At 45.9% G+C, this 27,914-nt stretch overlaps 1 protein-coding gene across 3 annotated transcripts; it reads left to right on the plus strand.

The window, feature by feature from the left end:
• Positions 1 to 27,792, plus strand: rapgefl1 (Rap guanine nucleotide exchange factor (GEF)-like 1). Of its 3 annotated transcripts, none has more exons than XM_081711297.1 (16): positions 1 to 1,237; positions 12,430 to 12,529; positions 14,622 to 14,778; positions 15,131 to 15,228; positions 15,860 to 15,972; positions 16,489 to 16,656; positions 16,943 to 17,040; positions 17,649 to 17,771; positions 17,888 to 18,066; positions 18,341 to 18,431; positions 18,861 to 18,911; positions 19,018 to 19,105; positions 20,752 to 20,816; positions 21,011 to 21,065; positions 22,864 to 23,004; positions 25,689 to 27,792. In XM_081711297.1, exons 1-16 carry the CDS (start codon positions 856 to 858, stop codon positions 25,802 to 25,804), a joined length of 2,025 nt encoding a protein of 674 aa, XP_081567423.1. In that variant the 5' UTR covers positions 1 to 855; the 3' UTR covers positions 25,805 to 27,792. The 3 variants fall into 3 exon arrangements, with proteins under 3 accessions (XP_081567423.1, XP_081567424.1, XP_081567425.1); XM_081711298.1 differs by having other exon boundaries at positions 12,430 to 12,508; positions 14,628 to 14,778; XM_081711299.1 differs by lacking the exon at positions 22,864 to 23,004.
• The last annotated feature ends 122 nt before the right edge of the window (positions 27,793 to 27,914 follow it).

Consider the following 27,914-nt stretch of genomic DNA (forward strand, 5'->3'; position numbering starts at 1 on the left):
GAGGAGAGAAACCGAGCCGCCGTCGCGTTTACAACACATCCACACACCCCCATAGGGTGTGTATAGTGTGTGTAGGCAGGAGAAAGCGCCGTGTTAGGAGTCCTTCGACTTTATAGAACTGGACGGTGGGCCGCGTTAATGGAAAGAGAGAGAAGGAAGGAAGGGGAGTCGCTGGACCGAACAGATATGTGGCCTATACAGCACATTTGAACAATCCACCCTCGTCCTTTTGCGACAGAAGCCGACTTCGTTAGGTGGCATAGTCGTCCGCAGCGAGCGCACCATTCGTCGGTGTCACTGCTGAGCATCTTAACAGACTGATCGCGTTCAACGCGGTGTACAACGGAGCCGTGTTGATCTACTGCTGCTGCTGCTCTTATCTGCATTTCTGGTTTGAACCACGTTTTATCCTCACCAAGCAGATTACCTCTTCGACCCAGGCTTCAGCGCTGTTTTATGGTATGTCTTGTGTTCGTTTACTGCAACTGAAAATTGTCTCTCAGACAAAATCCGGAGGACTGCAGTGAATACGGCTACGGCAAGACTGGGAGCGGTTGCATCGGGACACATTTTGGTTTTTGACGGTAGCTGTGGACTGTTACAAGACTGTGGATCACTGTCAGTTGAATCATAGAGCATCTTCTGAGACAGTTTAATCTTTGGTCGGAATATTTACATTTTGCTGATGGCTGCATTTTCATGACACTATTGCAGCAAGGAGTAAAACCAGTATATCTATTTTGTGCTTTATGCAGCTCAGCTAAAATGTAAACTCGCTGTTTTATTTATTCCCACAATTCCTTATTCATTATTAATTAGGATAAACACAAGGCCTTATTGCGGTATTCTATCAAAATGCCGGCCGGAATGAAGCCTCTTGAAAAGTTTTTAAAGAAACAGACCAACGCGCTGACTCGGGCTGGTGGCTTTGGGGATAAGGCAACTGGCACAGGGGCTTCGCGGCGGCGAGCCAGTCTGTCCCGTGTGGTGCCATTTTTCAGGGAGACCTCTCCCGAAAGCGGCCCGGCCCGCGAGGTGTTCAGCCCCGAAAGCGAAGAGGCGCCGTGTTGGCCCTCTGCCACTGCGGACATCAGGAGCCCATCTCTGTCCAGCGATGAACAGAGCTCTGAGGCGAGTTTGGACACGAGTTGGACCCCACTCCCCGCTGACACTCCGGAGAATCTTGCGCTGGCGCTTCTGGATAGTGTGGCGGGAAAGCGATTTGGCAACTGCACAGGTAAGATTCAATCATTTAAAAAATATACCATTTCCCGCCAGTGTCGCGCGTTACTGATAAGTCTGGTGCATTGGTAAAATGACCATGATTCCCCAATATTTCCTAGGATGTAATGAGCATCTGCATGCTGTAGCCTACACGTTCTATCCGTTTTACCCCTCCTTGTGTAATTGTGTAATGACAACTTTAATGCGTAAAAGATCAAAGTAGAGCGTAACTCTAACGTATAATAAGGTCTGAAATGATGTCGAAGACCAAATCAGAACACGAGTAGTAAAGAACAATTTGCCCAAGGCGAATTACTCCTCATTGGACCACTACGCTTCTCTGGATGTTACATAATAATACTAGTTATTCAGCTATTGCTGAGCGATTATGGAAAAATAACATTCATATGAGTGTGCGAGTTAACGTGGCGATACTCGCTTTCAATTGCAACCCATAGTAGTAATTAACGATAGGCCTATCTAGAGCTGCTAGATTTAGATTAAAATTGCCTTTCTGAAGTAGGGCAAATTTCCTTGGCATGTAGGCCTGCATGGTTTTTCTTTGAAAGCCATTTATCTTATGTTCAGGTCCACAGCTACCAGTTCACTTGATATTGTCATTAAATAACTTCTGTCGTCATTGCTTTTTATTACCTGTGTGCATACCTTTGTCGGGTATACAGGGGGAACTCTTTTAGCCGGGACATTCCTTTCTCAGACCTTGCCTGGGCTAGAAGGCAGTTTCACCAGTGTATATGAGAAAATAACTGAGGATTTCCAAGGTGCTTTCCTATCGCGTTTCCTTTAATAGCTGTCAATCTGTGAGCCCACTCAACCACAACTTCGTGTAATATGGCATATGACATCTGTGGTTTGAAAAATGTCATCAGGTAGGTATGAGCATGTTGCATGCACCTCAGCAAGGTTTATATTTCGTAACACTATCAATATATATATATTTTATTTTCTAATAATAATTCTAGTCTGCTGTGCTGCAGCAGGACTAGTGCACATGTGCAGTGAAGTGTTATTGTGAAGTAACCATGGAAACTACAGGGCCCTGAGAAGTATGGCTGTGCATAAGAGCCAGTGTGTGGGAATGGTACTGTATGTGAATCCAATAGACTGACAAGTAATTTCCTGAGCTCTGCGGTATTGTAGCCTTCTATCACAGATTACTTTTGCTGCTCTTAATGAGGATGTAAAAAGAAATGCTCAGTTTGAAATTCCTCTACCATGACTTGGGCTACTATTATAAATGACTCATGCAAAATGTACTTTAGGGCCAAGGTGCCTGCTTGTCACAGGGCTTCATAATATAACCAATGGAGAAAGGACAGAAAAGGCCTGAAGCATTTGCATAGGTCATCAGTGATGCAGAGTTTGCCTCATTCTGTTTCAGCTGGGGAAACATGTTGTCCTGCGTGCAGTCTTGACTGTGATCCTGTCTTGGTGTTTTCCAGTAAACCCGTTCTAGAATCACGCTTTGACCTGGGGTGTTGTGCATGAGGTGTCTTTGTTTTTTCAGGTCAGCTCAAGATACGTGTCAGGAAATTAACATTCTTGCTCTGCCCCACTCACGCTCCCTTTCTGCCATTTGCTTTTGCCAAGTACTCAACTGATTTGTTGATGTGGGCCATAACTGTCATCCAGTGGCTGAAAAATAGAAAATAGAATAAAAAAAAGATTACTCATAAAAGTTTGTTGTTTTTCTTGTTCACGTGACTATAATAAGTGTCAAAGATAAATAATTGTCTTTAGTGTCCTTTTAAAAAATAATTCACCTTTCTCTATCCAGAGACATTTGAAGACTTACTATACTGTGTATTTGACGGTTGAGTTGTAAACGTCTCCTGTCTAGCCTGTTCCTTGGAATCTTAAGCCTTAATAGCCTCCAGGCATGGCTGTCATTTGCAGTGCTGTCTGTTATTATGGAGGTCTGAGAACATTTGAAAAAGTGCCACTAATCCCAGATTAGCTCAAGACTCCTAGATTGGCTCTCTCATCCAGATCTGCTGCAGTGAATCTTTGGATTAGATATTAAAGAGGATAATGCACTTATCCAAACCACATGCCTTAAACTGCTTTCCAATCAACTGTACACATTACTGTGGTGGCATTTTTTTAAACTTTGTTTCAAAATTTTCTTAGTATATACATGGGAATGCTACATTATGTGATGCCCTAGAGTTACATCTTTAACCATTATACTGGGGCATAAACTAGCTCTCACAATAGTGACAAGTGGTGCAATTCTGCAGACCAGCCACGTCGCCAGCCAGCGATGGGGCAAAAAGTTATGAGGTTCACATCAGGTCGCATGTGGCAGGTTGTTGTGCAATCACTACCTTTTGCACTCCCAGTGCCATCAGAAAGCAGAAGACGTGTCTGCAGCTAACATGTTGGGGCAGGTTTTCAGAGGACGACTTGAGAAAAAAAATACACAACAGTGCACGCAGCCCTTTGACAGGGGGCAAGTCCCTTGGCTTGGCAGCGCCAGCTGGGACTGCACTCGGACTTTCCCGCCAGCGTGTGCAGTAAGAGGAGTGTTTTGCCCCCGCACACTTCATGTGTAGGAAGCGGCATGCTTTGGCTGAGGCAAGTCCATGCGAACCTGGGTGCTTTACAGTAGAAGCTTGCACATTTACTATTATCTGTGTGAGTTGTAATAACCTTAATTGCTTTCCCAGGGTATTGGTTACTTCATTTGAGTTGGCTGGCATGGGGGGGTTTATCTTATCCTGTTTTCCTGCTTTCTGGGAAAGACCTAGATTGCTGTGCGTCATTCTTCCAGTTCAGGTGTGATTCAGACTGGAGGTGTTTGTGATTGGCAGCCGTGACATCGGGAAGCCATTTTGTCTCCTGCTCCCATGCATTTTTATTTGTCTGCGGATTTTCCGTGTCCCTGACCACTGCATTTAAAGAGTGAACACCTATGTGCTGGTGCTTCGGAAACGGCTCAACTCCGACAAGCCTGTGTGCTAAATTAACTTGCCGCTTACTTGGTACAGCTACAGTGCACTCAGCGGTTCTGTGAGACCAGGCTAATGGATGATGCTAATCAGGTGTGCTTAGATGACACTCACCTGTGCTTTATGACAACGAGCTGAGTCATGCTTGCCTAATCAGCCTAAATAACGTGAGTCTCCGCTGGCCTAAGAACCATTCGGTTGAGCCCCACCAAACTCTCTTTGCAGCACTTTTCAGAATGTAGAATGATCTTCAGATGGATTCCTGAGGAGCCTTTGGCAAGCTTGGAAAGTGAGGAAGACGGACAGAGAGAGAGAAGTGGAGGGATGCAAGTGCCAGCGTGAGAGAGCGGTCGCATGGCTCTGTGTGGGAGGAATGTTGCTTTTTTCACAGAAGCGTGAGGGATTAGGAAGAAATGGCTGCCCACTCTCTGGCCTCTCTTTGGAGGGCTTTACATAATGTCAGTCTTTCTTTCTCTTTCTCTCTCTCCTTCTCTCCCTTTTTCTCCCTGGTTGTGCCCACTCACTCTCTTCCTACCTACGCACCTGGGCTGCATTTTGCCAAAAAGATGGAATGGAGGCTCCCTGGGCCACTTCTCCTGACCGTGCGCAATATGAATATGTGTCACTTCTGTAGTGTTTGTGTGTATGTGTCAGTGCTTTTTCTTGACATATGTGAGAGTATTATTTATTTATTTATTGGGGAGGGGGTTTATTTTGGGTGCTCTTTCTCACATGTATGATTGTTGTTTTTTGCAAGGTGTTTTCTTGTTGTTTGTGGATACTTGCCTTCATGAGTGCTGCATGCTCCAGTGTGAGTGTGTGTGTGTGTGTGTGTGTGTGTGTGTGCGTGCATGCATGTGCATATGTGTGTTTCTCAAATGTGCCTGTGTGCAAAAGAGCTTCCCTTTAGACACAGCACCTGTTCACATGGCAACCAGCTCTCTTTCCTAGGGAGGAGGAGGAAGAGGAGGAAGAGGGAACAGGAAGGAAGGGAGGCTGAGCAGTGAGGGGAGCGTGCTCCCTGGGGACAGGTCTGGCCCTCTGGGCATGGTGGGACCGTGCTTAGCTAAAGTCGGAAAGAGGCCAGCCCCAAAAGCGCATGCGCCCCTGTTCCAGCTTCCTCCAACTCGCTCTCACTCATGTGCTCTCTCAAACATGGAGATTGGGTTAATATATCAGAAAGGAGGGCACTTTCACCCACCTCGATAAACTCTTTTTCCCACACACACACACACACACACACACACACACACACACACTGTGCTAAAACAGCACTGCAGTGGGGATGAGCCAGTCCTCCACCATGGCAAATAGACCACGTGATGGCCCTTTGAAGTGACAGCAGCGGTTGCACTCTTTTTGCCACCCCATAGCCACATTTAGCGCACATCCACATACACAAACACACACACATATGCACACACACGCACGCACACATACATACACGCAGATGGCCCTCAGCTCCCGGATCAGTGCCGAGACCGACAGCCCTAATAACAGCCTATAGCATAGCAAAGCCGCCTCCCTGCTCTGTGTGGGAGAGAGGGATGTGATTAGCACGCAGTCATCGGAAGAAACAGTCGAATGTGTGCACTGTGAAAAAGAACTCCATCTCTGTGATTCAGGCTTGCTAGGACAGAAGGGTTTTGAATTCACAAACACCAAATACTGCAAGCAGAGTGGTTCTTCTGCTGAACAAGGGAGTAGCCTAATCTTTGGGTGAAAAGTTTGGTATATATCCTTTCTTAAGAGCAGACACTCCAGATAGAAGCAATTTGTTTCTTCAGTTGCGTTCTGTAAGGGAGCCATTTTCAGTGTCAGCAAGCTTTTCTTAGAGTTTCCAAACTCAAAAGCAAAAGTGAGAACTTGTATGTTATATCATCCTTTCATCCAAACACCTTCAGGGCTCTGACATTCCATCTTGCACCTGTCACAGAACAAATGAACCAGATTTATCATGTTACTTGATACTATACAAAATTATAATAGCGTAGAAAAAACGCGTTAGGAAAAAGGAACGGCTTAAGGTCAAAGCTCACTGAGGGCAATAAACCCGAGTGTAAACAGCAGTTTGGCTCAAAAAATACTGATCGAAGATCAGAGAGCTCAAATGAACCCTCTCAGAGTCCAAAAATGCCCATTATTATTTTCCTAAGGAACACAGGGCTACGTTTTGGAAATCATTTGTAACCCAAGCTTGTGTCAGACATATCTGGGTGTAATGAGACCTGTAGCAGAAGTGCGGTTACTGTAGAAGCCAAAAACAGCTTGCAACTGTTCAGTGCTCTTGTGCAGCCTTACTCCTTATTTCCTTATTATAATCATTATTTTTAGTAATCAGCCACCTCTTAATTATACATACTACATAACATAGTCATATGCTTATATTTTCATTATCAAACAGGTATAGTGTTGTTATAAAGATGGCAGTGATGTGTTTGGTGCAAAGATCCCCAAGGAACAGTTAAAAGAATCGAGGAAGGGTTCTCATGTCTAAATGGATGCATGCGAATCTCGGAAACTTGTCAGGAACTGTTTTTTTACCAACAGTGTTGTCCGGAGGTCTTGTTAAGTGACTTGGTAAGTGATGGGCCAGTGCATTATCATAAAACACTCGATTAGGTCCATTACAGTATGAGCCCTGCGTTAGTCTACAGGTGTCCTTTTATAATCGTCTACCACAGGCCAAATCTTAATCATAACCAGAAGGTTGGTCTCTCATCCATCATGGAATCTTAAACTTCTGCCTGAGTGAATCCCTTACCCTGAGCTGGCACTGACTCACTGGTACTGACTGACTAGGCCATCGTTGTGTTGAGTTATCCGGTCACTTTAAGAGGCAGCAATGAATAATTAATGATAGCTCTGCTTAGATACCAGTTCATTTTTTAAATCGATGTTGTTTAAAGAGACATGGTAACTTTGCCAGATCATTTATTGTTGGTATACAGTGTTTTAAGAGTCATTGTGTTAGCACAAAGTGACTTTAAGATAAAACAAAACTAATATATTATTAACTAATATCTAATATTGTGAGGGTGGTGGAGTGAAACGTTTTTCTTAAGCTGCCTTTAGCTAATAGGGTGTCGTTACCTCTAGACGTGGTTCAGGGATGTTTATGAGGCAGGGCAAGTTATGTACATTTACCATAGAACACAACATGGCTCCACATGGATACGTAAGTGGAGTGTTTCATTTAAAACTCCTCCTTTTGGATTGGCATGGTAGAAGACAAATGGTCCAGAATGAGATGTTATGTGCTGATTCCAGACACCACTTTGCCCATGTTAGTGTTGATGTTGATTCTGAAACACTGGGGCCACTCTCGCTCTCTACAGATAGGCTATGGTTGAGGCCACATGTATGTCCTTGGAGAGAGGCAAAGTGGAAAGTAGGACACATGTACACACGGAGACGTTTGGGCCGTGTGTGCCGCGTAGCGTCAGAGCATGTTTAAAGCTGGGAGGTTCAGATGACATATTTAGCAGAAGCGATTAGATAAGGTCCAAGGTGATTTTGGTTTCTGTGTGCTCCGTGTGTTAAGTAGTTTTTGTGAAGTGTTTCAGGGAAGACTGGGATGAGGTACTTGAATGCTGGGTTTTCATGCCTGTTGCTCTTTTAGAGGAAGTGCTTGATTAATTTTATTGGCGCTTGTGATGTAAAGTACAATGCAAATACTGAACAATTTAAAGCAGACAATTCTCACTTATCTCTGAGAGTGCAGTCAATTGTGACCTACAGACTGCAGTATTAGTGTGTGCCCACTGTAGGCAAATGTGTGTGAAAGCAGATTCATTTAGTCATCTGTGGCTGGTTTGCATGGGTGTTGCCTGTTGTGTCTGTGTGCGTGTGTGTGTTTATTTTCAATGTATGGTATTGTGTTTTCTGTGTGGTATTGATGCACTAATGCTGCACACTCTATGGTATTTGTAAGTATAGAACTGAATAGTAAGATTGTATAGTATACAAATAAATATATATTATATATATTGTTCTTATCTAATGAGATAGTGAGTTGCCAAGTCATGGCTTGCTTGCAGCAGACAGAAGGCTGTAGTGGTGATCAGGGTGTGCAGGGGTCGGGTCTATGGGCGTGTCCTGGGAGCTGGTGGGTGGGTCTGCGCCCAGACATAAATGAACTGGGTTAGGCCAAAACCCAGGCTGCTACTATATTAGGGAAATAGCAGTGCTATTTATGCTGGAGGGTATTTTAGGAATTTCCAAAAGTTTGCATGATATTTACACTCACGTCTTCCGTTATCTGAAGGATCCTGACGTACATCCACCCTGCACAGACACAAGCTGCGTAACGTGTTTGGTTCCAGACTCGGACTGTAATGAATAAGAGGCCCTTTCATGTCCTCCAGAGACTGTGGAGAAGTAGTCGTCACCACTAGCTGTGTTTTCGTTAAATCGTGTCACATGCCCAGGTGACAGGACGTGGAGCTCGAACGGCCGAAGAGAACAGCCAAATGAGAACAGCCAGAAGGGAAGAATTTGGCGGCTCGAGATGAAACCGATATGTGACGCTCTGGAGATCTCGCACGCACATTCTCTCTCTTTCCCAGGCACACACGAACACACTCTCCCACACCGTCTCCATGTCTCACTGCCTCATGTGAGGTGCAATGCAAACGAGGGAGAGATGAAGAAAAGAGAGAGAGAGAGAGAGAGAGAGAGAGAGAGAAAGAAATAGAGAGAGAAAGAGAGATATGGAGGAAGGAGCAAGAGTGTGAGTAACAGGGTTCACATATGATAAGGCCTCCATGGTAACGGCTTTTCTATCACACTTTTGTATAACCCTGCACTGCTGAAATCTCCGCTTTGGATATCCTGCTGATTCCAGTCTTGGTTTACGGCGGTCACCGTTTTCCCATCATGCAATGGTAAACTTACTGTCCTCCAGGCTGAAAGGGGGATCTGCGAGATTTTGTTAGCGGAGTGACGTGACTCCCCACCCCCCTTCTCCACCACCCACACACAGGCCACTGGCAGGTGTGCGGTTATGGTTTGAGGTGCGTCACGTGTCGTGTGCTTGGTCTTGTCCAAAGCCTTCCCTTCTCCTCATCCTCGGAGGGCTGTATGTTGGCGCTGGTATTCTCGAGCCACGACTAAAGGAGCGGGAACCGCTTTGGCTCTGTGTTGTGTTGGCAGAGTTGACCTCCTCCCTCGCAGATGTGCATTTTTCTCGTTTCAGAAGTGGGCTCGGTACGTGTGTATATATGCATGTACGCATGCGGCACCTGCATGCAAATGCAGACGCGGTATGTGCTGATATATGCTTTGGCTTCCGTGTAAGCGTGTGTGCATCTGTCTGAGTGTGCTTGTGTGTCCGTTTGTGTGCATGTGCGTCTTTGTGAGTGTGTGTGTGTGTGTGTGCATGTGCGTCTTTTTGAGTGTGTGTGTGTGAGTGTGTGTGTGTGTGTGTGTGTGTCTGTAAGTGTGTGTGAATGCGTGGGAGTGCGCCGCATGTGTCTGTGTGTGTGTGTGTGTGTGTGTCTGTAAGTGTGTGTGAATGCGTGGGCATAAGAGGTTCACTGCACTTAAAGCGCTGTCATAATGGAGGCAGATGGGCAGAGGGAAAGAGCCGCGGATGACAGAGCGAGATGGAGAGTGCGGGCCAGACGACGGGCTTTTCTCTCAGAGACAGGCAGAAGCCCCTCATTCCCTCATTTCATTTCATCAGAACTTTGTTGCTTACCTTATTCACGTTGCCAGGCTGAAATGTATTAGTCAGTCAGCGATAATTAGGCTTCTCAGAACTATATGACTGTATATAAAATAGTCTTTGAAAGCAGAGGCAGTATTTTTACGTGCCATGCAAACTTCACATATTTGTTAACTGGTTTTTGATTTTGATGGTAGAGCAGGACCGAACCTTTGTGCAAATTTATTTAGTGTGTGTGCTGGGCTCATTGCATTTGCTTACCTGACATGAGTCTGTTCATGAAAAGAAGCTAAAAATATCTCTTCACACATGTACGTAAACAAAAACAACAAAAAACATACATAGTCAGATTCTTAGTGTTCCTCAGTGGCACACTACTTTTATAATGCATGAACTGTCATTATTACTGAATTGTAAGTGACAGTTAATTTTGGGACCAGAAGGAATTAAAAAAAAACTTTTTTGGGTATACACACGCACACACACACACATGCTGGCTCAAATCTGAGGGACTAGACACTATCAGAGGTGTTAATTCACCTCATCCACTCTGCACTCACTCTGTCCTAGTCATTCTCACCCTCTCTGGCACTTTTCTACTGACTTCAAACTTTGCATCTCCTTTGGATATTGTTGTGTGCACTTTAAGTTATGCTGCATCTGTACTCTACAGTCTGTACTTACTTTCACTCACTCCATCTTTCGTTCTGTCATCCTGTAGCCATTTAAGGCAATGTCGCCTTGGCAACCGTGGGAAATTTGCAGCTGCAAAGATGTGGACAGGGCCCCAGCCGACACGCCCACCATGACACTCGCACACAAGTGTGCATACACTCACGCACATGCGCACACACACAAACACACACACACACACACATACAGAATGCATGTTTGGTCAGCTATACAAGCAGGCACAGAGACAGAATAGGAATTTGCAAAACTCTTTCAGTTTGCACTTAAATGTTAACGCTGAAATGCCTTTACTCTTTATATAAAATCAGTGGAAATGCTCACAGCTTTTGGTATTCACAAATCAACCTCTATCACCCCTGCTCAAATACACACACACACACACACACACACACACACGCACACACACACACACACTCACTCACAGGTCTCCTCTCACCTGTATGGCTGAAGTCTTTTGACGTCAAAGGAGCTTCTAGTCAATTCAGAAGGCAAGTCTGAGCATGTTGGGAACATCTAGCAACCTCACACACCTGCCAGCGCCCTCCTCCAGGACACGCCTCGCCCAGCCTGCGCACCCGCCTTTCTACCAGCACCAGACCAGAGAACCAGAAAGGAAACAAATTAGTAGCCAAGTCGTGATTTCTTTGATTTTGACAAAATGTTACATGTCTGTTTCGCTGATCTGATGTTTATGACAAATCTAATAGTTGGTGGAGTGCAGTGGCTGATCGTGTTTTTACGATGGGCTGGTTCGAGGCAGCTCGGATCGAAAGCTCTCTAACGGCATGCTGTTCCTTGAGTAGTGGACAGGAGCTTGTCCCTTCCTGGTCGCTTTCTCTGCAGGTTTTTGTGTACTCTGGGAAGGTTCCACTTCTCTCACCTGCGACCTACTTTTCCCAAGCTGATGTGTTCATTTCCTGCCTGCCTTTTTTTTTTTGTTTTGTTCATTTTCTAAGTGGTAGGCATGTGTTCTTTTAATTGATGATGAATATGCCATCTAACCCAGATACATATGCATAATTCTGACAGCTTGGAGAGACTGTTAGACCTTACTGACACGGTAAATGTGTGCTAGCTCAAAAGCCAATGGTCAATTCAGTTAGTTACTAATGTTACTATAAAGTGGATCCCATGTAACATTTAATTGTTGTATATAAAGTGTCTATGATGGTATCTGTCTGCTGCTGGGTCTGTGAAGGGCAGTGCTGCTACAGAAGGGGATGGAGGCGCGTCCTTCGTTATTATACATGCAATCGCAGGAGTTCACTCATGAATCCTTCTGTCCTTGGGGTTTTGAAAACAATCTGTGACAGTAGTGAAGGTGAGATCCAACCTCTTTCACAGTCCCAGACTGCGTTGGCATGCTGCCATTTGATTTCACGACTAGCCAAGCAGGTGCAGCGGTGCGGAGGTGTGTGCTTGTGCACAGTGCAGCTCTGAGTATGCGCTAGACCTGGGTTCAGGAGAGCTCCCTCTGCAGCTCCTGGATCAGGAGAGCTCCCTCTGTAGCTCCTGGATCAGTAGACCTCCCTTTGCAGCTCCTGGATCAGTAGACCTCCCTTTGCAGCTCCTGGATCAGTAGGAGCTCTGCAGCTCCTGGATCAGGAGACTGCCCTCTGCAGCTCCTGGATCAGGAGACCGCCCTCTGCAGCTCCTGGATCAGGAGACCTCCCTCTGCAGCTCCTGGATCAGTAGAGCTCCCTCTGCAGCTCCTGGATCAGTAGAGCTCCCTCTGCAGCTCCTGGATCAGGACAGCTCCCTCTGCATCATGAACACCTGCTCATGCAGTTACACTTTTGCATCTCTGTGATTTAGGATGATTAATTCTCTCTCTTTCTCTTTCTCTTTCTCTTTTTCTCCATCATTTTGCAGAAATCCTCCTAGATGACTTCATGTTGACGCACCCTATCTTCTTGGCATCTGACAAGTTTCAGCAGGTCTTGCTTCAGCAGTATCCTTCACCATGGCGTGGGTGCGCTTAGCAACCGCCTCTCTACAGCCATGGAAATATTAACAGAAAACCTCTGCAAGACGTTTTTGCTGTGCCAAAAGCCAGTGCACACACGAATTTGGGGGCGTTTTAGTAATGGACCAGTAGCAACAGGTTTCATTTCTTTCTGGTATTATGTGAGGAGTTGGATTATCTGTATAATAACTTTGTTACTGCCCAAGATTTTCCTCATCTGAAAATCTAGTAGGTGGGAGGTCGGCTAGTATTAGTATTTAAACAAACAAGCCTTGACCCTGAATTGCCTGAGAAGTTAGAACAGAGCATCTAAAGCAGCTGAGAATTCTCAAAACACCGGCTGGTTAAAAACAGGCTGCTTAGCCCTGGAGGGACCAGCAGTCATTCCAGGAGCAGACAAGCTCTTAACGCCTCGCCGACACGGGGAGGATAGTTCTCTCCACCACAGGCTTTATGCTCTGTGGCAAAACGCTCATTTGACCAACCTCTGGCAAGCGGAGGCTGGCTAATTATCACAATTCCTAAATATTTGTGACAAAGGTACATTGTATGAGTATGAGGTTTGGGCTTGTGTTTACATGTATGAAGAGAGGACAGTGTAGATGCCCCCCCGGTAAGACTTTGGGGAGGCGGGGGGGGGGGGGGGGGTCTGGTCTCAGAGCACAAAGCCAAGCCACACTGGGGGGTGGGTTGTTTTTTCAGACAGCCCCAGTGTGTGGGTGTGGCTGTGGGAGGGGTCATGTTTGTGCTCTAATCACACCCCTGGTAAGCTTCCCTGATTGCTATCATCATTTCTCTCTCTCTCTCTCTCTCTCTCTCTCTCTCTTTTCCTTCCTAGCCCTCTCACTCCATTTCTCTCCCCCTTATCGTACTTCTTCCACGTGTCTCTCCAGGTCTGAGCTGGACATAATCCAGCCCTAATCAGATCTTTTGTTGTGGGAACACGTCTGCTTCCTGCTGAGGCCGTAGACAAAGGGAAACCCCCTCGGCCCACTTCCCTCTCGCCATCTCTGATTGGATTAGCTCTAAAAAAAAAAAAAAAGAACCCCTCTCTTTTACTTAGCAATGATGGCTCTGTCAGCTCAACACACACACATTCTTCCCCTCTGAGCGACTGAGAGATCAAAGTCCTGCTCTGTGCCGTGGTGAGCCGGCTTGCTGTGTGCTGCTTTGCGGGCCAGGGGGTCAGCTCTAACCTGGCGAGCATAGCTCACCCACTGCCCACTGCATTCTAGCACAGAAGTGGCAGTAGCCAGAAATATAGAGTCACTAGATCTGGAATGTCATCAAAGGCAGCTCATGCATGTGTACTGCCTGGCCATTATGAACAGGAATAGTGGTTTTAAATGTGGACAGGGTGTTGGGGAGTGACTCTTTAAATAGACCTGAAGGGCGCACCAGGAAAAAATTAAGGCTAGTCCACTTTAGTTTGGCCTGAATTTAGGTTTCTGTTGTATAAATATACTGGATGTATGTGCATCTATGTGTATATTTTCTGAGTGATATCCTTTGTACACAACTTTGTCTCCAGAGACCTACAGATGTTCTAATCATAAAAGAGGGCACAAACCGTTTATCTAATTGATCTGCGGAAGTTTGTTCGAGTCACTAGGGAAAGTCCATATAAAGTATGGCCTATATGTCTGGGAGTTAGTGCTCTTACAATAGAGTACCTGCCACTAAGACGAATGAATGACTTGCAGTGCTTTGTCTGTAGGGGGAGGAAACTTTGTACTTCTTGCAGTCTCGTGGCAAAGGCCTGTTAATAACAAACTATAGAAGAGGAGAAGAAGAGTGTGTGTGTATGTGTAGACATGATGGGTGTGTTCTCTTGGCTTCAGCACTTCTCCAAGGTTGTAATTATGTTGGTGTGCTGGCCACATGCAGTTTGTGTTTTTCCATCCCTGCTTGTGTGTGTGTTAAGTGATTGGAGACTGGCTGAATCCTGTTTTGTAAGTGTCTGCATGTGCACATGTGTGATAGGTGCTATCTGTCTGTAATTATGAGGTCCTCTGGTCTATATGTTTATATGGCACACAATGGAAAATTCATACAGGCAATAGTTTGTGTGTGTAAGTGTTGCACTCCTTGACCCCAGGGTCAGGTTTGGAACAGAGGCCAGGCAGGGTGAAGGCTGGCCCAGCTGGGACGGCGCAGAAAGGAAACAGGCTGTGCTCAGCGTGGCCTTCCGCTACCTGGACACGTACAGAGAACTACTCCAGGAGGAGGGCGATGGCTGCAACAGCTTCCCGAAGGTACACACACACACACACACACACGTGGACAGACGCACATACACAGACACACGCGCACACATGCTCACACACATACACGTGCACACATAACACATCCAACTGAAAAGTACTCTAGAGGCTTCAAGTGTTTATCCTGGCAGGAGCCTATCAGGGTTGCCATGGTAACAAAACTAAGCAACACCTAGGTTGGAATTGTTTTGGCCAGGCCTTCTGAAACTCTCCAGTAAATGTGGATGGGCAGGCACCTGTCTCCTCCAAGTTAGCCATGCCCAGTGAGACTCCTAGCAGCACCCTGCCTCTCCTGCCTGCCTAGTTGTTCCGGATTGTTGCCCTAATCGCACTCTTTCTGCAGGACCTGTACCTGTGTGCTGTGCAAGACCTCAGCCGTTTCCCAGAGCTGGTGGAGGACGTCCTGAAGCTCCAGCGCTGGACCGAGATCCTCCACAACCCGTGAGTGGTGTACACCAGAGCAGGTTGGAAGCCTGTGAGCTGGGCGTGAATGAGTAGGGGGTGATGCACAGGGGCCACGCCATACTGTGAGATCTTCATTAAAAGACAAAGACGTATGGAGTTCGTTAAGCCCTTTATGGGCCATTCAGGATATAACTAGGTTGGCTATAAAAGAACAGTCAAGCCAAATATCCCTGAGTCCTTTTTGTAGTAGCACAGTAGCAGGCACTAAACCCCCCAGGAAACACACTGTAGCCTATTATGACCTGAAGTAGCTAATTGGAAAAATACTTGATGCTTTCCATATGAGACTGAGCTTAGACTGGGTTGTTAAATCCCCTCTTCCATCTAATGAAGCCTTTAAATCCTTCTTTTATTTTTTACATTTAACAAGTGAAATGAGATAATAACAACACAAAGCAGAAACCCTCTGCTGGTTGGCATATTTATACATAGAGTATATACTTGGGAAATGTTTGCATTCGGCCGTTTCATGGGCACTGGTTCAGGAAGCATTTCTTAACGTGCAGTTAAGCACTCGAACCTGAGAGCTGCTCATCGCCAAGCAAACGTACTCCGCCCTTGGAGAGGTTTGTCATTGCCCTGCTTTCTCGCTGTCCTGCGTCCCCAGGGCGGAGGAGGACAAGGACTGCCGAAGGAAGCAAGTGCGTCCTCTCTTCCGCCACTTCCGACGCATAGACGCCTGCCTGCAACCTCGCGAGGCCTTCCGCGGCTCTGACGAGAGTGAGTTCACCTCCGACACCCACAACACCGTTTATGGCTTAAGCTTCAGAGACGGCAGAAGAAGACAGAGCTCTTCTCCGGCTCTTAGTTCATGGTCGAGTTCTGGTGTACACTGTCAGCACTTAATTAGTCCAAAGCTATCGAAGCAAAGGACCAAGCCGGGTGCTTTCCCAGACTCTAATCAATAAGCAATCCAAAAGAGGAAATAGCTCTTGACCTCACTGCCAGTGACCTCATCTGGCCTATTTTTTAGCATAGATATACGACCAGAGGAACAAATAGCAAACTGCTGCACTGAACCAGTACTGAAGCAGTTTCTTTTGAGGTCATCTTGGTCTGATAGTCTCTAAATAATGTAACTGCATTAAAAATCACCTAGGACACAGTGTGGTATGGAGAAGACTTTAACAAAGCTACCTTGTAAGCAATAGGAATGCAGTGAGGAGATTGCTGATGGTTAGCTGGCTATCAGCACAGGCCAGGGGGTCTGAGTCAGCAGGTGTTTCCTCTTCGCAGTCTTCTGCAGGGTGTACACGCCGGACCACTCATACGTGACCATCCGCAGCCGTCTGTCGTGTCGCGTGGGTGAGATCCTGGCCCTGGTGCGTGAGAAGCTGCAGTACAGTGAGGAGCAGCCCACCCAGCCAGCCAACCTCATCCTGGTGGCCGTCACCTCGTCTGGAGGTAAGACCCCACACAGGGGTGCCCGTGGCCTGATCATGACCCCGCCTCTGTTCAGCGTTCGTTCCCTCCCACTTTCGAACCATTTGTAAGAGCCAAGCTCAGGGGACGCCAGTCATGTACAGCATGTATCTTTCAGCATGTGAAGCACAGCAGGCAGTTGAGCGTTTGTGGGAAGTGTTGGGCTGTACTTAGCGGCGTGCGATGAGCAACTAAATGTCACATGACACGTGGTGCTGTGTGTGTGTGTGTGTGTGTGTGTGTGTGTTGTGCACGTGTCCTTATTCAGAGAAGGCTGTGTTCCGCCCCAGTGACGAGGCTGTCTTCACCACCCTGGGAGTCAACACCCACCTGTTTGCATGTGAGCCTTCGGAACTGGAGAGCCTGGTGAGAGGCAACGTGGGTGGGAAGCTCACTGAGTGCAGTGGGAGGGGTTTGAGAAAACGGGTATATGCATGCAAATATCATGCAAATATGCATGTAAAGATGAAAATCAGATCAACCAATATAAAATACACATGCTAATATACTGTAGCTGCTAGCGAGAGAAGGCCACAGGTCCCCTATATTAACATTGCACGGTTTGGACTTCTCATTAGCCATGCTTGATTGAACTGTTTCTCTATGGCTGTTCTACTGCAATGGGAAGTTCTGATAAGGAGGTGTCCCAGACTGACTTTCTAGCCCTGTGTATTTCAGGGAGTTTAGGGATTAAGAGAAGTTCAGGGTTTAGTTGAAAATAAGGCATTTGATAAGGCATGTTTGTCACTGCTATTGTTAGATTAAATGCTTGGTATGTGCTACGGTTCTCTGTCCTAACACATTCATGGCTAATTGTTTGCCAGTCAGGGAGGCAGACAGTGAGCGATGACTGTGTTGATAAGAACCAGATAAACACAGGCTTAGACACTTAGCCATGCAGTTTCCTTCTAGCTGCATACCATGTTGGATGTTTGTGGGGTTCTCATCTCCCTCTGTATGGTTGTGTCCATCAGATGCCCCTGCCTGAAGAGATCCACTGGTCACCGGGCGACAGCAAGCTCCATGACATGAGTGCAGAGGAAGTAGCCAATCAGCTGGTGGTGTTTGACTGGGAGCTGTTCAGCTGTGTGCATGAGGTGAGGAAATGCATCTACACACTCCAGTCCAGTCATTTGAATGTAAACATTCAACACTCACTGTTTGTGCCTAACTTTGTTTCGTGTGCCTGAATGCTGGCCATGCGTTTGAACAGGTGGAGTTTGTGAGTTATGTGTTCCACGGGGAGGAGGCTCGATGGCGCCCCCTCAACCTGGAGCTGGTATTGCAGCGGTGCAGCGAGGTACAACACTGGGTTGCCACGGAGATCCTGCAGTGCCAGTCGCTGCCAAAGAGGGTACAGCTACTGCGCAAGTTCATCAAGATTGCAGCTCTGTAAGAACCTCTGCCTGTGTGTGTGTGTGTGTGTGTGTGTGTGTGTACACGCACATGTACTCGCAGATGTATTTTTTGGACATACAGATATATTTTGTGTGCACACATGTACTCAATACATACATTTAAACCACAGGCCATACTGTGTGTGTGTGTGTGTGTGTGTGTGTGTGTGTGTGTGTGTTTGTGGGGAGAGCCACACTCATTAATGTAAGTTATTGGATGTCAGGTTTCCAGAGCATGTGCTAACAGCCCTGGTTGGGTTCGGTTGTAGGTGTAAGCAGCAGCAGGACCTGCTGTCTTTTCTTGCCGTTGTTCTGGGGCTGGACAACCCTGCAGTTAGCCGCCTACGCCTTACCTGGGAGGTGAGCATCAATCTCTCGCTCTCTCTCTCTCTCTCCCTCCCTTTTTATTTCTCACTTTCATTTTGCCACTCTCTATCTCTTGCTCTCTGTGCCCATCCGTCTGCCTCACTTGCTCACTCACTCGCTCAAGTAGGTGCACACACATATATACACATACTTCTGCCTTTTTTTGTATGAGCTGAGTGTTATTTCTGGCAGAGGCCTGTTGTCATGGCAACCTATCTGACTAAGCAGTACCTTTCAAAAGGAAACACTTCTCATGTGTACCTTTCTATTTCAATAGCAAGCTACGTATTGCTTAATCCATCATTTTCTTGCTTCTCCTTCCTACCTGCAGTTCACATTACATACACACATATTTATTTCAGCTGAGGTGAGGTCTGTTTTTTTTGGTTTTTTTTCCTGAAAATTCTGTGCAATTTTTGACAGGGCTTGCCAGGAAAGTTCCGCAAGCAGTTCCAGCAGTTTGAGAGCATTGCGGTGAGTTTTCAGTTGCGGTAGGCCATACCACATTCCTCTGAGTTCAAGACACAGGAGAATGGTAAGACCTTATTTGTGTGTATGTTTATGTGTGTGTGTGCTTCAGGACCCCTCCAGGAACCACAAGTCATACAGGGACCTGTTAGCCAGTCTGAGGGCCCCGCTCATCCCATTTACCCCACTGCTGCTCAAAGGTGAGCTTCTGAAAACACCCACACAGATACATTCACACACACTCAAACATACACGCACACGCACACACACACACTCAAAAACATTCATGCACACTCAAACACGCACATGTATTCGATATACATTTGAATCATGTTAACCTCTTCACATACATACCACATAAACACACCTACACACATACTTTCACATACCTATAGCCTATTGATTTTATACTGTAGGCACCATGCAGGCATATTCCCTACACACACACAGACACATTCACATGCATACACATAGAGCAGAGGTCATGAAGCCGTGTGCTCCCGTGGAGCTGCCTCAGTAATGCAGCTGTTGTCCAGATGCAGTGCCATAAAGCTTCCCCGCCACTGCCTGACTAGAAAGCAACCAAACAGGCCCTGCTAGTATAATTAACACCCTGCTGTTCTCGGTGCACTGCACAGGCAGGATTGCCTTCCCCTCTGCGCACCCCTCCTCGCCTCAGCTGTGCGGCCTGTGGTGTGCTAGACAGATGCACATCACGCCACTGCATGCACGGGGGGCCGCTCCTCCAGCTTTTCTGGCCACTCCTGCTCCTCCACCTCCTCCTGCACGTGAGCCAAACTCTCCTGCCGATCAACTCCGTGCTGGCCTTCACCGAGCTACGGCACCACCTTCACATCGGTCTCCTTCGCCTCTCTCTCTCTCTCTTTCTCTCTCCCCGCCTCTCCGTTCACCTCCCTTTCAGCTCCTTCTAACTCTCTTCCAGAACCCTGTCAGGGTCACCTGAGCGTCACACTCTGCGGTGTTTCTCTTCAGCGCAGCCGTACCCCGGCCTGTGCAACCAGGCACCTGCCCCCTCTCGTTTTGCAGATGTTATTGTTTTGTTGATGTGGGAGTGCTGCCCGTTGTCTCTCCTCATCACCCACATTGGGTTTCTGAAGCCTATGACACTACATTGCTGTATATAATGCAGTATGGACAATTTCAAGAGCTTATGCTAGTGTAGGTAATGGCGTCGGGTTGGAGTTGAGTGAGCCAGAGCACACACTTGGAGCAAAGGCAGTCGCCTGGGGCTCTTTTCTTCTCCTTTGTTACGTAACTGAAGAGTAGGAGAGAGCTGCAGAAGCTGTGTGTGTATGCGCTGCTATCTTCCTGTTGAGCAGATGGAGCTCAGGTTCTGCGACAGATTTGGGGGGCAGTAATGCCACTCCAATATTTTTAAAAAATAAGAATAAATGGTTGGGTCCATTTTAGAACTTTGCAGACTTGGAATGTCTTGTGCAGTGAGCCTTCGGCGAAGCTGATACATCATTGGCGGCTGTTGCAGATGTTGAACATGCATATTAAGGCTTACTGTTGTATTTCTAACCCCGTGGTTAGCACGGGGTAACGGGGTCATGACCTTGGCCATGGCGAACCTGCTGGACCGCTCCCTGTCTTGTCTCTTTGTCCTCTTTTGCATTCTGAACAGGCGTACTCTCGTTCTGTCCGCCTCTCTCCACTCGTTCTCTCTTTTCATCTGGTGGGTGAGCACCCTGCTGATCCCCTGCAGGGGAGCAGGCGCTTGTACAAGCCACTGCTGCCATGTCATTACATAACCATTCTTTTAACTGTAATGCCTGCTTTTCTCTTTCTCTCTCTCTCTCCCTCCCCCCTCTCTCCTTTGTAGACCTGACCTTCCTTCATGAGAGCTGTAAGACGTTCCATGGGGAACTGGTTAATTTTGAAAAGATGGTGAGTGTCAAAGGCAATTTGTGTACACACACTCTCACACGGTCACACAAACACATAACCACATACATTTACATTATTTGTAAACAGTGTTCATACAAACCTCACACAGGAAGGAGCAGATCTCTAATGATGATCTTTTCTCCATATTTTCTGACAAGGCAGATTTTGAAGTTTTGTTTTATTTTTTCTTCCAGCATAAAGTGGCGGAGATGGTGCGCAGCATCAGGCGATACAGGAGCGCTCAGCTAGGTAGAACGATCCCAGCCTCGCACACAAACACATACAAACACACACACACACACCCACACTCACTCACACCCATGCACACATATCCACACCCACACTCACTCTCACACCCACACCCTCACACTTTCACGCGTGCTTCCACAAACACATACACACACTCACATGTCTCCCCACTCATACACAAATATACCCATAGACTAACATTCTTAGAGACATACAAACCCGTCAAGTATTACTGCAAAAAACAAAAAACAAAACCATTCCCACCACCAAGTAAACACCTTCACCACCAGGTAAACACCTTCATACAGATATGCATGCATGCACGTACACACACACACACACCCCTACACGTGCATACAGTCACCCATCTGTCTGGCTGTGTTAATTTAGGGGGAGTTTGCCCCACCCTGCCAAATCCCATCTGTCTAGAACATCACAGGCCTGAAGGCCAGGGAAGCAGCTGCATGCATGCATGTGCATACACACCATCAACATAAACAGTTGTACACACAAATGTTTTAGGTACAGCTATCACATCTGTTTTTGGCATTTATTGTTATCTCTAGTTGTTCTGGTCCTTGTGTATGTAGACAGAATTCCATTCATTCTTATCTGAGACCAGTATGCAATCTCTTTTGGGATAATTCATCTTGGGATATAGGAGCAGGAGGCTCTTCCCAGATAATCCAGGGGGCCACTCCAGGTGCAGCTGTGCGCCTCTTAACACCTATTTTCCTCCTTTCATATCTGCATTTGAGATCAAACCAATGAGACAAACAACTGCAGAGGTGCCATGGCAACCATGACATCACCGGCAGCAGAAATGCCCAAACTCGTCGTGTACACCCACGCTGGCAAAGCACTACTCTGATAATAATACCTGCTAATACTACCTGCTGCACCATAACAAATCTTTGTATCTTCACACCCATAGGAAATATTTGCTTTCATTCCATGGGGCTTCTCTTGCTCTGATATGGAGTGGTGCTGCATCATTCAGCCCTTAAATCTCTTACTCTGCTGAACACCTGAGTACATGAGGATGGCCATGATCTCGTGTTCTTAATGAAAGCTGTCGAGCACAGCTCCCCAAGGTTGTGCCTTTCTAATCCAGATAGGTGATGTTCTAGACTGCGTGATTCATCTGGTATCCGTAACTGATTTCCTTCTGTCCCGTTCTGGGGCATGTGTCTTGTAAATCAGATGATGGAAAACCCAGTGATTCCGCTCCTGAAACCCGTGTTACTGCTCTGCCGCACAGAGAGATAGGCGGGAGCTGCACCTTCCAGCATCTAATGAAAGACAGCAATATCAGGGATGCATGTATTAGAGGAGCAGACCAATCTCCCGTGGCAGTAAATGAGTGAAGTAATGTCAAATGAGACCCACATCTGTAACGTCATTTGTCTTCACAAAGGATCAAGATCATAATGTTGGACTGCAAACTGATGCCAATATATTTTAATCAAGTCTCCTCAAAAGGGAATTCAGTTTACATTATACCTTCTCACTGAAAGCTTTCTCCATTAAGAATCTTAGCTGTGTAGCGTAGCTCAGGTTTGAGTATTGGGTTAATTTAATGTAATCATCTGAGCTTTTCCCACTTCATCCAACTGAGTGGACGGAATTTATTGGTTTCCATGGAGGGCAGCAACACTGAGTTAAAGTTAATTACTTCCGGACTGGTGCGGAGAGGAAGACTTTTCATTGCAGCAGACTATCGCAAACCAGGCAATATTGGTTGTGTGGATGTTTCAGAGTAAACAGATAAATAACAGACCTTGCATTTCACTTGCAGTGCACATGTCTGGTTGTAGGCTGTCATTCTCTGGCTTTCTGGGAGATTTCCAGCTTTCACTGATGACACATTATGGATGTGAGGAAGGCAGACAGCATCAGTCTGGCAAAAAGCCTCCAATTGTGGCCACTGGCATTTCAGGCAAGTGAGGCCCACCTCTCCCTCAATGGCCTTGAACTTTCAGATGTAACTCAGATGTAAGCGTTAATAGCTCTGTAATTGTCTATAATGTGCACTTGGTGTGCAAAATCTAAGAAAGAGAACTCTTTACTGTTGCATCAAGTGCCTTTCCTTGAAACGTCTATGGATGGTTTGTGTTAGCCAGGCTAGGTTGAGCCGTAGCAGAATGAAGAAGTGGTGGATGGGTTAAAATGTTTGTAAACTAGGGGTCGACCGATATGGGTTTTTAAGGCTGATGCCGTTGCTGGTATTTAGAGAGCAGGGCGACCGATGGCCGATTTATAAAGCTGATAACACAAAATATTATGATAAAATACAATGTAATTAATTGATAATAATATAAATGATACACAAAATTGCTGAACATTAGTTAGTTATCGTCTGCACTCTGTCTGCAGGACACTTATTTTAAATACAAAAAGGTATCAACTAAAGGAATGTCCACAGATAATAAAAAACAGCAGGGTGCGTGAGTTATAGTACTTTTTCACATACTGTTATATTTGTTTGACAGAGTAGGTTACAAGCCAAATAGCCACGCTAAGCAATCAAGCACATAAAAATACTTTGTTTGCACAGCTAGCTCATATCATCCAATAAGTAACTAGAGGTGACAATAATGTGAAAGAACGGAGATTTTTTCCCTTGTATAGTTGAGCTAATTATTTCAAGCTGGTGCACGCGCAGACACGCACGCACACAAAGAACATATGTTAGCTAGAAGTCCAGAACGTTCGTTCCCCAAAACGTTGTTGACAAGTCGGTAACGCCAGCCTTCATAGTCCCGTTATCGTAATCCAACAAGTTAAATGTCACATTAGCAAATGCAACCGAATTTAACTTACGTTGGGTATCTTATATCAATCAGATCAGTCACTTATGACAGCATATTGTTGAGTTGAGATGAGAACAAATGATTTTGAGCCCTGTAAGATAGCTAAGTTAGCTAGCTAGTTTAACTGGTTAAAGGCTTGTTAACATTACAATTCCCAAATAACATTATTCGCCTTTTCTCACTAAATTACTGGAATCAACCTAATTATATAGACAGTAAACGTTGTATCTGTCATTAAGCGTGACAAATTAAATAGATTAAGCTTTAAAAGATATTAAAGTTTCACCGTTTTCTCTGGAAACGTTACATCCTTTATTAGCACGCACTATCTCACAACACCCACTTATGTGTGCCTGTAGAATGGCGACATTGACACATTGTTCCACAGCAGCCACACTAACGGATTATCTCAAAATCGGCCGGTTGGTACATCGGTCGACCACTATTGTAAACAGCCAAAGCTGATGGTATGTAGCATGAAGAACGAGAAAAGCACAGGGCCACAGGATGAATTGGAAAAGTATATTGTGAATTAAAGTAGACATGGGAACAACACCAGTGAGGACTTCATGTTGGCCTGTGCTGTAAACAACAAACAAACACCCCCGCTAACTACGTATTACTCAACTGCTGACTTTCCTACCCAAAATAAAATACACACAAAGGACAGCCGCATTCCTAACTGCCAGACTACACATAAACATGTACAAAACCTACTTCTAACACAAACGGCAACCAGCTCTGCACCTGGTGTGTCATTATATACAGTATATACAAAAAGGGGTATAAATGTTGGGTGGAGACAAGACTATTTACAAATGATACAAATTAAACAGAGCTACTAAAAAGGGGCAAACAAATCTCAGAATGTGAAATCACAGCAACAGCCAGTCACAATGTGAGTGAGCTCTAGGCTGAGAAAACAGCATGTACCTAGGTCCTGTTGTTGTACCATGAAGAATCACGTACTGGCACTGCCAGACAGGCCCATGGATCAAACTCAAGGAAGATCAGACAAAACACAGACAGTAATGAAATTAGGGTTGGAATTCCAAAACCTAGAGGATTTGAAAAGGCAGAACAGAAATGGCACACACAAAACCCCCAACACACACAGTGGTGGACCCAGATTAGTGTACAACTGCAACATCTGTGGTGGGTGCCTTGTGACCAGAAACTTTTGTGAGAGTCTGGGGCAGAGCTGGAGCTGAGCTGGATTTGCAGAGTTGTTTTTTTTTCACAGATGAGACAGGACAGTGTGGAGGTGTTCATAGTGCCCTGTTCCTTTCAGTCAGCACATTCTCTCTCTCTCTCTCTCTCTCTCTCTCTCTCTCTCTCTCTCTCTCTCTCTCTCTCTCTCTCTCTCTCTCTCTCCCTCCCTCTCTTAAGCATGTTGTAGCAAAGGATGCTGAGCTCCTTCAGTCAGTTTGACCTGTGTTTGTGTGTGTGTGTGTGTGTGTGTGTGTGTGTGTGTCTGTTGGTGCAAGAACTCTGAGCATTTGTACATAAATACCTCCACCCCATGGTCAGGTTCAGCATTTCATCAGTCGTTGCAGATGATTTGATCGTGAGTAAAGTGCTGCCACCTAATGGTGATTCTGGGGTGATTGACTCAGTCTAGAGACTGGCAGACTCTCCTCGTGTTACAGACTGTGTTTGATGACTGGTATCAGAGGTACTTAGCAAAAAACATGTGTACACTTATCACCATCCTAGTAGATTAATCTTTCAGCCCTTTCTCCTCCCCTTCTCTTGTTCTCCCTTGCTCTCTCTCTCTCTCTCTCTCTCTCTCTCTCTCTCTTTCTCTCAGTTATGGAAGCTGAGCCCTCCCCCTCTCACCTCCAGACGAAGGCATACGTGCGGCAGTTGCAGGTCATCGACAATCAGAATCTGCTTTTCGAAATGTCCTGCAAGCTGGAGCCCTAAGACGTGATGGGCCATGATCATCTCTCTTAACATACCTACCAAGCCACTCCCTTCCTCTGCATAAACCCCAGCCAGAAATGCACTTTGGCCAGTGTGCAAGTTCCTTATAGTCTGTCTCTTCTGCTCCATCACTGCTGGACGTCTGGATTGACTCATGTTAATGGAGCAGATGGAGCTGGTCACAAAAAATGACAGGAACTCTTGCTGTGTGAGCCTCAATGTTCAGGATGCTACGGAATGCTCAAACAGAGCTAAATGTCACAGTACACGACTATCCACATCTAAAATGTATATGGAGACCTGTCATGCTCTATTAATAATCTGTCTGTGTGCAGCGTTCCAGTTGTTCTGCCACTGAATATAGCCTTTATGTTAGTGTGAAGGAAGCTTTCCATAAGACGCACCTCATGCCGATGGGCTGCGTTTGCTCTCACCTTTACCTTCGTGGAATTTTTTTGGTTTGTATCTTTTGCTTTTCATCATGTTGGCGAAGTCTGTCCAGTCTGCACTGCCATCTGCTGAACTGAACTGAGTGTGATCCGAGCGGATCGGGTCATCCGAGCGGATCACACTGCTTGTGCTCGGGCATTTCCTTCAGATGTTATAGAGACGCGGGTCCTGTTTTCACTTCACCTCTTACCTCACACTAAAGACCCGCTGAAATATTTGACAATCTGACCTCTCGGACTCGAACCTCTCCCCCTTTCTCCCTCCCCTCTATTCTCCCCAATCAACACAGGCACTTACTGGATTACACCCCTTGGGCAGCAGCATTCAGCTCTGCTCAGAACATCCTCCCAGCTGGTTTTTCAAAGCAGAGGTCTAACCCCAAGGCCTGCTCCTTCGAGGGCCGGCCTCAGCCCACCCCCAAGCCAGTTTCAGCCCTTCCCCAGGCCCTAAGCTGCTCAGCCTCCCTGTTTGTGCACAACATGTTAATGCTGCAAGACATCCGCACAGATATGGGATGGCAGATTCTTCAGGAGAACCCGTTTAACACACGACAGGCTCTAATTTCTGTTCAGCATTCATCTTCAGATCTCCACTTCTAGCCTATGAGAAGCATTGAAAATATTGTTTTCCAATTTTGGTTTGTTTCAAGTTTTAAAAAAACACTGTATTAACCAAACTATTAATGGCAAACAAAGAGCAAACTGATTAATTATCAGTTAATATACAGACACAGAAGTAACTAATTAATCGGTTAAACTATTGGGTTACACACTACTACTTTTAGACTAGGAGTTGACCGAACTGCAGCAGTAAACAGTGTTCTCAATTACAGATCGTCAGGTCATTTCCCTCCACAAATCCTAAGCTGAACCATCATAAGCTATAAGGCAACCCTAAACTTAGACAGGCCGCTGTGACCCGCCCCATATGAGATGGAGCCATACGGAACCCGACCCTCTCAGGATTTCTTCCTGGGTCAAAGACCTTTGCAGAGGCCTGTCTGCAAGGCCTTGGTGTACATAGTTGATGTAAATAGCTAAATAAATATGAAGACTCTATTTTATGTATGAGCTATGAGATGGACACTCAAGGAGAATATTTGTTTTGTAAATCTGAGGAAACAAAACTGTACATTTTAAAAGTGAAGATTGAGACTGAGTCTACTGTCCGCAATGGAATAATTGTACAACTTCTTGGTTTTGTTGCATTGCGGTTTTGATTTTGTTCCTGTTCGTAGTGGATGACGTGTATATATTCTGGTTTTGTTGCATTTCCTTGGTTTTGTTCAATATTTGCGACTGATAAATTGTACAGCATGTATTTGGTTTAGTTGGATTTTGTTTTTAGTTTTTTAAAAGCGGGTATTCTCTGGGTGTTGTTTTTGGTTTTTGTACAGAAGTCCGTGTTTACAGTGCGCTCCTCTGAAACGCAGACATGTCCAATAAGGTGAGAGGAAGGTGTGGCAGGGGGAGGCACTGCACCACCTTCATCTCCACCTAAGACAAAAACGCATCTCAAATAAAGCCTCTTCTGATGAACTCGAGTCAGTGCTTCTGTGTGCAAAAGACTGCTTTTAACTATATTTCTTTTATATTCCAGTCTTCTCAAATCGCTTTCACATGTAACCTGCAGACAGTAGTGATTCACCAGTGACAGGCCT

Source organism: Electrophorus electricus, chromosome 3 (genome assembly GCF_041902795.1).
Source record: "Electrophorus electricus isolate QZ-2024a chromosome 3, ASM4190279v1, whole genome shotgun sequence".
Classification (NCBI taxonomy): Eukaryota; Metazoa; Chordata; class Actinopteri; order Gymnotiformes; family Gymnotidae; genus Electrophorus; species Electrophorus electricus.